This window comes from Astyanax mexicanus, chromosome 17 (genome assembly GCF_023375975.1).
Source record: "Astyanax mexicanus isolate ESR-SI-001 chromosome 17, AstMex3_surface, whole genome shotgun sequence".
In the NCBI taxonomy this organism is placed as follows: domain Eukaryota; kingdom Metazoa; phylum Chordata; class Actinopteri; order Characiformes; family Acestrorhamphidae; genus Astyanax; species Astyanax mexicanus.
Window position 1 is genome coordinate 46870001 of NC_064424.1, and position 10000 is coordinate 46880000.

A 10000-nucleotide genomic window follows, 5' to 3' on the forward strand; every position below is an offset into this window, starting at 1 on the left:
ATACAGAGAGAAAGAGTCAGAGCGAAAGAGGGATTGAGAGCGTAGCAACAAAACTCTGGATACCGTAACAACCACCTAGAATCTACTGTATCTTGCATTGCCATAGCAATCATTTTTTTCACAATGCTATAGCAACCACCTGGCGAACCTGTAGCAACCACTTATAGTATACCACTGCAACCACCTGCAACAAAAATACCCTGTATCTTCGTCTCCCTTTAGAACATACAGCACCAGTCTATCAGCTGCTTCAGAAGCGGGAACTGCTGAACCTTTATAACCACCCTGCGCTTTAATTCAGGAAGACGAGTTTTCTACCTATTATCCACCGTTACTGTTATTAATTTCACTTATTAATCACTAAGATCATTTACACCACCACTCCCTGCCTGTAGCACATGTATTATTGTTAAACTGAGACCTGTGCATGCTCAAAACAGGGTGGGGGGGGTCAGAGGTCAGGGGTCAGACCCTTATTCTCTGTTATTTAGACACTTCACCTGGATCCCACTGAGACGCCAGCCTGGCACAATGCCCACCAGCTGATTCACACACTGCACTCACACTCACACTGCCTTCAGCTTCAATCAGCTGTTATAGATTACTGAGGGAAAGCGCGCGAGAGCCTGAGCGCGAGAGGTGGGTGGGCGAGAGACCCCCTCTCCCAGAGAACAATAAGGAGGTCAGACAGTACCCCCCCCCCCTACACCCTTTTCCTGTGATTGTGAGACGAGAGACTCATGTACCCTGTCAGAAGCAGGGCTACTGCAGGGCGCTGGAGAAACACACACACACACACACACACGTCACATTCGCATACCTTCACACACACACACTTTCACCTCTCTAGACTTTTACTGGATCATTACTGGTCATGGCGACATACCAGCAAAACCAAATATAACAATATATAGATGCATATTAATTCTGAAAATAGGAATATATACATTTTTGTTTAAATTGTTTATGACATTGATATACTATAGAGAATTTGTAAAACAGGCTTAAGGGTGGTATAGTTTATATTGGATAGAATAGGGTAGTATAGTATAGTTCTAGGAAAATATGGAGAATATAGGGTTGTATATGCACAGTATATGTTAGGTGGGTTTATGGAGTATAGTTTAGTATAGGTAATGTATCTATACATGTGTTTTGGAAGTAAAGGGACTTAAGGGTTGAATATAGTAGAATAGAGAGTATAGGGTAGTATAGGGAGTATTTGGTGGTGTAGGACGGTATTGGGTAGTATGTAGTATATGGAATTCTAGGATATTACAGGGTGAAATGTATGGTATTTTAATGTAATATAGGGTATTATAATAAAGTGTGTGGAAGTATAGAATAGTGTAGGATAGTATAGGACAGTATATGGTACTATAGAGACTATAGGACAGTATAGGGTAGTGTAGGGGATATTGGGTGGTGTAGGATAACGTTGGACAGTAAAGGGGAATATAGTATTGGGTGGTGTTGGGTAGTTTAGGATACTATAGGGGACTATTGGGATTTTATGGGATATAGGTTAGTAGATAGATACTTTATTGATCCCCGAGGGGAAATTCCAGATGAAGTAATGTGGAAGTATATAATGAAGTATGTGGAAGTATAGTATAGTGTAGGAAACAGTGAGGAAAGTGTAACAGCAGTTGATTATTGTGTAATATGCTGTATACCCAGCAATAAGAATAAAGTAATGAAATATTATGTAATATTAGGATATATATGGATGTGTCAGAAGCTCTTTAAATCATTAATGAATCCTTAATTCAGAAATCCCTGTTTTTATTAATGATATTCTAACTTTTCCACATTGTCTGAACATAAGCGAGGCCTTCATGCACATGGAGGGTGTAAAACCCGGCTGCTGTCTGATTGGTGGAGATGTGCGCTCTGTGGTCGAGTCATTGGTCATTTGTTTTTTCCACTTTATTTGATGTTTGTGTTTTTTATCCCACCTTAAAGTGAACTCAGAAAGCTGTGTACAAGTTGTGTCTGTAAGTGTGTATTAAATGTTGGCTTCTAAAGGCAGAAAAATATTCCCCTACTGTGTGTGTGTGTGTGTGTTAGTTAAGAGGGACACAGTTTTTCCCGCTCACTCATGAAGACATTCCTTTGGGTTTCCTGTTTGGTTGGGACATGTCCCCCCCTTTACTTCTCTCTCTCTCTCGCGCTCTCTTGCGCTCTTGCTCTCTCACTGAGGTCACAGAGGGGATGTGTGTGTGTGTGTGTGTCCACTGGGAGTTGTGGGATTTGGGTGGGGGCCACTTGGCCGACCTGGACGCTTCACTTTAGAAAGGTGTTGATTTCCAGAGCTGCTGCTCTTCTCACCCATTTTTTTTTAAAAGCCAAAGGAGAAAGTGCGATAGAGTAAAAGAGCGAGAGTGTAAGAGATTGATAGAGCGAGAGTATAAGAGTGCAAGAGAGTGAAAGAGTAAGAGTGTGAGAGAGTGAGGCAGTGAAAGAGCAGAAGTGCAAGAGAGTGAAGGAGCAAGAGTATAAGAGTGAGAGAGAGTGAAAGAGCGAGAGTATGAGAGTGCGAGAGAGTGAAAAAACGAGAGTGTGAAAGAGTGAAATAGCAAGAGTGCGAAAGAGTGCGGGAGAATTAATGTACTTTGGTTGAGTTGTGTTTCTAAAGCTCCAGCTCCAGCTTCAGTTTGAGTTTTATGAGTGCGAGCTGCGCGAGAGTGAGCTGCGCGAGAGTGAGCTGCGCGAGAGTGAGCTGCGCGAGAGTGAGCTGCGCGAGAGTGAGCTGCGCGAGAGTGAGCTGCGTACATTCCTCCTGCTGAGTGCTGTAAGTGGAACGCGAGAGTTTGGTCGAGGTTTCGCTTCACTGGACCTGAGAGACGAGGGGCTTCTAAACAAACCGGACCCTCAGAGTTGAGTTACGCCGCCGCCACGTCCAGACTGTGTTCAGCCCGAGCTGTGCGGTCGCCAGGCAACCAGACAAACACAGACGCGCACACAACCAAAAGAGGAGACGAGCCGAGTCCGGCAGCACAGCGGAACGCAAACACTCTCCAGCACAGAGACGCAGAGGTTCTCAAACTTTTTACACCGTTTAGAGTTGTTGGAGCCTGTACTTTTAGATTTCTTACTTTGATATATTGTGATTATCAAACCATAGCTTTATATAAAATAAACGTCACAGAAGATTTTCTTGAACCCAACCTGACAGGACTCGAGGAAAGATGGGAAATCTCAGCCTAGTTCAGGCTCGAGTAGGGAATCTAAACTCTAGGGTGTTCTGCACAAACCTGAAGCCTGTAAACTGATAAAATATGGACTTTGTAATGGTGCATCATCGTGCAGGGCTTTTACAATGTTCTGAATCACCTGATAATATAAAAAAACTCTTTTTTTATTTTGTAATTAAACAAATTTTAAATGATATCAGCTCAAAAGTGGCTTTTCTGAAGGAAATTAATGAAGGATAAAGATCCATCATGTGAAGAAACGGTATTATTCAGTTGCACCACCTCTTTTGTCTCTGCTACATCACTGTATCGTCCTTTACTCCACCTACAGCACCAATTTCTCTAGACGTCTCTACAGTAGATACCTTGTCGCAACCTTCATAACCAATTAATTTACCAGCTCCCTTCCCTTTTCTCTATTCTGGATCACACACGGACATCCATAAAGTCCATTACCACCCATAGATACATTCTGGTTAAACAGCCAGAAGACCTGAGATCTGCTGCAGTGTGTTTCTGTGGACTGCTGTCTCGGTTGTGGCTCGGGGAGAGAAAGGAGGGGTAGGAAGGGTTTAAGAAAATGAAAAGCTTGTTAGAGGGGAAAAAATCACAAGCATTTCCTCTGGCTTCCTGTTCAGAGCTCTGGGTGTCTCCCGCCTCCTTCCGCCCCGGTCGCGCTCCCTCGGAAAAGCTTGAAGCCGCCGTGAACAGAGCTCTGCTCACACGTCCGTACCGTCAAACAGACAGACACGTCCATATTCACCATTACTGCTCACATATCTATGGAATTCGGCCTCCACCTTTAACCCGTTGAGAGACCGATTGAGCGCATGTGACTGGAGCAGCATCAGCCATGCTGCAGAACCCCTGATATTATTGAGGAGAAGACAATAATATCAGTTAGGGATGGACAATAATTCAGTATTAATGTTAATATGTACCTTTATTCATCTAAAAACGCTCACACATGACAGAGTTTAGTTTCAAGAGATTCTGTCCTACTCAAATATGTTTTAAAGAGTATTATTCATCAAATATATTAGCTCTGCTTAAAATATTTAAAAAATTGGATGAGACCGAGAGATGAGACTGAGAGATCAGGTGAGACCGAGAGATCAGATAGACAGAGAGATCAGATAGACAGAGAGATCCAACCAAGAGATGAAATGAGACGAGAATGATAGATGAGACCAAGGGATCAGACTGAAAGATTGGATGAGTCTGAGAGATGAGACCGAGAAATGAGGCCGAAAGATCAGATCAGACGAAGAGATGAAACTGAGAGATCAGATGAGATTGAGAGACGAGACCAAGAGATGAGATCAGGCAGAGAGATCAGAAAAGACAGAGATTAGATGAAACTAAGAGATGTGACTGAGAGATGAGGTGAGAGATAAGGTCAAGAGATGAGACCTAGAGACGAGACTGCGATCGAGAGATGAGATGAGACTGAGAGATTCAACCAAGAGTTGAGATGAGACAAGATTGATAGATGAGACTGAGAGATCAGATCAGACCGAGAGTTGAGCCAAGAGATCAGAATGAGGAATCAGACCTAGAGATGATTTTTAATGAAACCCAGTTCAGTTTAATGTGTTTCTGCAGGAGGGAGATGAGACGTGTGCTTTAAGCCTGAGCTAATTCTGCTTAACTCAGGGGAAGTACAGATCAATCTCTTTTAATATTGCGTCGTAATTACGTGCAGTTCTTCAGAGACCGAAGCTGAACCGCCGCTGTCGTACCGTTAGCTTACCCTTTCCCTCTGCAGACCTCCTGCTTCTGTAGCTTCAGCTTTTCATAATATTTTACAGGATTCTGTGCAGCGCTGCTTTAATACAGCGCAAGTCTTTAGTCTGGGCTTTTGGTGGATTTGCTGTGGAGCGTATTCCTGGGTTTTAGACAGTTGGAACAGTTCGACTCTCGGCCTTCCACAGTCAACTTTTCCCTTTTCATAACTCGCTCATTCGTTACGTTGATTTCAGCATCAATAAAGGTTAATACCCTCCTTTATAGGTCTAGGGGTTTTCATTTCGTAACCCACTAATTCAGTCCCTGCCAGAACACAGCAGAGCGGAGCAGAGTACGGGTCTAATGCTGCTTAGCGCCTTAAAGGATTGTTAAAAGTTTGGTGTCGTTTCTTCTCCGAGATCATTGGCTGCATAATTTGGTAGAGACGTCGTTTCTGGCCGCGTGAGGAAGCGGTGGGAGCCGTGCCGGGCCGGAGCTCTGCGGCAGGAACGTACCCGCTCTGACACGGTGATGAGGAGCTGACCTCAGACGCTTAAAAGCGCTCCTCGTGTGATTTCAGCATTACCTCACTCTCTCATGTCCTTCCAGTCGTCCAATCAGAGCAGGGCGGAGTGCGCGTGAGTCAGTCGCTGAATGAAGGAGGAGTCCAGGATGACCTTTAACCTGTGGAATGTGGTGCAGCACATGGGCTTCCTGCACGGGACGCTCCCTCACCGAGTGTCCTGCTGTCACAACCCTCAGCTTATCATCCCAGAGAGACAATAAAACACAACACTGTATATTATACCTGCATTTTAATATTAGTACTGAATATAAAATAATAATAATAATTACTTTATAGATATGTTTATAAATGTAGACTTTTACATAGTGCAGGAGATAGAGGGATAGATGGATGGATAGATAGGTGAATGGATGGACGGAAGGAAGGAAGTATTTATAGATGGATGTATGGATGGAAGGATGGATTTATAGATTGATGAGTGGATGGATAGATGGATGGATGGATGGAAGGATGGATTTATAGATGGATAGATGGATGGATGTATGGATGGAGAGGTGACGTATGGATGGATAGGTGTATAGATGATGGATGGATCGATATATAGGTTGATATATAGATAGATGGGTTCATAAATGGATGGAGTGGGTGAATGGATCGATTTATGGATGGATGGAAAGATGGAGGGATGGATGGATGGATGGATGGATGGAGGAATGGATGGATGGATGGATACTATATTGATCCCAGAGGGGATATTTTGAATGGATTGATATATGTATAGGTGGATATATAGTTATGTGGATAGATGGATGGATGGATGGATGGATGGATGGATGGATGGATGGATAAATGTATGGATATAAAAATAGGTAGGTGGATATAGATAGATTAGTGGCTGGATGGTGCATGGATTGATGGATAAATGGATGGATGGATAAATGGATGGATGGATTTATAGGCAGGTGGATGGATGGATTGATGGATGGATTTATAGGCAGGTGGATGGATGGATTGATGGATGGATGGATGGATGGATGGACGAATTGCAGTGTCTACATTGTTTATATAAATGTGTTGTATGAACTGGGAGTCAGTGGTAGAACAAATAGAAACATTAATAATGTTTACACACTACATTAATCTCTTTCATTTCAAAAAAGAAAATAAAGAATATGTAAGAATTTTAGTTTTGCCCAAATTTTCCCCACATTTCCAATTTTTCAAATTTCTAGTTTTAAAAGAAGAGACTTCTGACAGACTATTTAATAGCTTTGTTGCATCTCAGTAAAAACACACTTCCTTTATTTTTTTTTACTCTCTGAAGCTCTTGCAGTACTGTACTGTTTATTTTCTCCTCCAGCGTCGTCCACAGGCATTGTAGAAACAAAGCTAGCGCTGTAACAGTGCCCGCCATTCCCATGCCAGCCTCCCGCTCCCTCTCCTCCGCGCTTCGGGTAAATATTGACATATTTTGCCGCTTTGAAGCCGGGATGAATGTGGCGGAGTTTAGATTCTCATCTGGAGTCCATTAGTGAGCAGGATTAGAGCTAATGATATCCTACAGGAAAACAACAGTAGCTAAACATGCAACTCCAGCCTCTCCCTCCCTCCCTCACCCTCTTCCTTCCCTCCATCCCTCCCTCCCTCTCTTTCTCTTGCTCTTTCATTTTCTTTCTGCCCCTCTTGACTCCTCTTTTCCTTCTTGAAATTACTCTTTCACATGCCTGCGTCAAGAAAAAACGTCTCTGAGAATTTGAGGACTGATGGGTAATGAGTGGTAATGTTTTAGTAATGTGTAGTAATCCGTAGTTTAGTGATTATGAAGAGTTATACAAACTACACTATAAAACATATCAACTTCAGAATCATGTAGATACTCCATTGACTGTAATAGTGGGAAAATGGCTTCTTTATCACTACAGGCCAGAACGATTTTAATGCACTATGTAACTTTGGTGAAGCTGCACAAGATATCTCTCCAGAACTGCTCAGAAACTACAGAAACTCCAGTTATATTAGTGTATAATCCACACGCTTCTCTCACATCAGATGCTTCTTTTGGATCTCTCAGCTTGTCAACAAATGCATGTGTAAAGCTGTCCCATTAGTGGAAAGTCAAAGCATGATCTGCAGTTACAATAGAAATAAAGTTTTATGATTTCAAGTGAATTTGTACTTAAATTTTAATTAATAATTTAGTTCATTTGTGTGTGTGTTTTTTTTTTTTTTTGGCAATAAAAGGGCCCACAGTGTACTTTCTCTTATGTGGTCACTTGTGACTACTAATTTTATGCAACGTTTAGCTGCCTGGCCACACTGTTGAAGGCTATAAGAGCAAGTTACCATTTGCTGTACAGATTACTACTAGTTTTACTGATATATAAAAAACTCATTCTTAAAATCTCTCCCCAGGACCAAAAAATTCAACCTTTCTCTAACTTAAATAACTATCTTAAAGCCAGTAACTGGAAAAAGTAAAATCAGTATTTTAAAGTTAATATGCTAAGTTAAAACTTTTATGTATCATGTAGCCAAATGAACTTCCAAAGCCAAACTACACGCAAATACTAAATCCAATTTTATTTATCTTATTCATTCAGCTTTTCTTATATCCTCGTATTCAGGAACGCCGGATTTGATGTTTTATTCTGAGTTTTCCGCAGGATTGAAGAGTTCCTGTCACTTTTTGTTCTGGTTTTGTGTCGTTTTTTCTCTTGTTGTGTTCGGTTGAAGGAGTTGTGTGGCATTTTCCGCATCCCCTTTGGCCCTGTTGGCGTGCGGGGGTGGGGTTTAGTGTCAAAAGCCCTTATTACCGTGCCGACGAGGAAAAGCAGCCAATTACACAAGTCTGCCTCCGCATCTGTGTCCAATCATGAGCAGCCAATCAGCGTTCAGCGGTTTGGCTGCAGTAACTTAGTAAGACAAAAAAAAATCCCTGAAGAGAGACTGTGTGTGTTAGTCTGTAGGAGTGTGTGTGTGTTTGTGTATTTGTATTTGTATTTGTGTGTGTGTGTGTGTGTGTGTGTGTGTGTGTGTGTGTGTGTGTGTGCGCGCGCACGCAACTTCTAGTGCCAGACATGCTCAGGAAATGTTTTATTTTGTTCTGAAACATTGAGTTTTTTGGTGTTTTAATTGGAAACTTTCATTTTAAAGCACCATTATGTATAAAACTTAAAGCAGCTTTAGAATTATGTTGATGCTGATGAGTATAATGGGGATAGAATGGCGTCCCTATTGTTTCTACTCTATTAGAACAGAGTGCTGCTAAACTAAAGCACTATAGAACTTATGGTGTAGCTGCACAAGGCCTCTCTCTTCAGAACTGCAGAACAAAAAATAAGAGAGCACTTAAAAATGATGAGTTTCTTGATTTTACCAAATTGAAAACCTCTGGAATATAATCAAGAGGAAGATGGATGATCACAAACCATCAAACCACCAAACTGAACTGCTTGAATTTTTGCACCAGGAGTAAAGCAGCATAAAGTTATCCAAAAGCAGTGTGTAAGACTGGTGGAGGAGAACATGATGATTAAAAACCACCAGGGTTATTCCACCGAATATTGATTTCTGAACTCTTAAAAATGTATGAATATGAACTTGTTTTCTTTGCATTATTTGAGGTAATTTATAAAATAAAACAACCATGTTCATTTTACTCAAACATAAACTTAGCAAAATAGCAAAATCAGAGAAACTGATTCAGAAACTGAAGTGCTCTCTTATTGTTTTTCAGAGCTGTGTGTATATTAGTGTAAAATACTGTAATTTTACTCTGCTGCCTCAATCCACATGCTTCTGGATTTCTCCGCTTGCCCAGAAATGCATGTGTATAGCTGTTCATAAGGGTGCGCTCAAATTGTGATTTGTATTTACTGAAGTAGAGTTAAAGTGAATTTCACTCCCCACCTGTTGGGAGCCCGGGAGCAAAACATACACAAATTTCAGTAAAAAAAAAAAAAATGTGTTTTGCTTTTTGTGTTGTGAATAAATTTGTAAATTCATATAATATAGTATATATTCTTTTTCCTGTGTGTTTTTTGGTCTGACTCTGACTGTCTCCTCTCTCCTCTGCAGGTATTCCCGCCGTTGCCTAATGAAGCTGAGATCGCACACACCAAAAAGCTTTTTCGCCGGCGCCGCAACGACCGCCGGTAAGTCATCGCTTTGCTGAAGCATAAATTCAGCTTTTTGATTTTTTGATTGAAGCAGCAGTCAGCAAACTATTTTTAATTAAAGCAGCAGTTCTTAGGATTTTTCTTTGAAATTGAAAGCATTTTAAATAGTATTCCTGAGTAGCAAATAGTATTTCTCCCAACAGGCCAAGAAATCACTATTTTACACCATTAAGAACCTCAAAGTAGCTTCACAATTCGTTGGTAGAATTCTGAGGGCACTAAGAGCTTTAAAAGTGCACAGATAGTTTATTAAAAACACTGTTTATACACACAGCACATTTTGTATGGGTACATTTATGCCCCTATCATTTGCATTGTAAGCCTGTTGGGAGCATCAGATAAAAGCTCTGTATTTGGGAATACTGGAGGAG

At 41.3% G+C, this 10000-nt stretch overlaps 1 protein-coding gene across 2 annotated transcripts in view; it reads left to right on the forward strand.

The window, feature by feature from the left end:
* Positions 1 to 10000, forward strand: part of ctif (CBP80/20-dependent translation initiation factor) — an 81598-nt gene that overhangs the window by 32696 nt on the left and 38902 nt on the right. For both annotated transcript variants that reach the window (XM_049466357.1, XM_049466358.1), the window contains exon 8: positions 9529 to 9605. In XM_049466357.1, coding sequence (XP_049322314.1) covers positions 9529 to 9605 — 77 coding nt within the window. The remainder of the gene's footprint in view (positions 1 to 9528; positions 9606 to 10000) is intronic.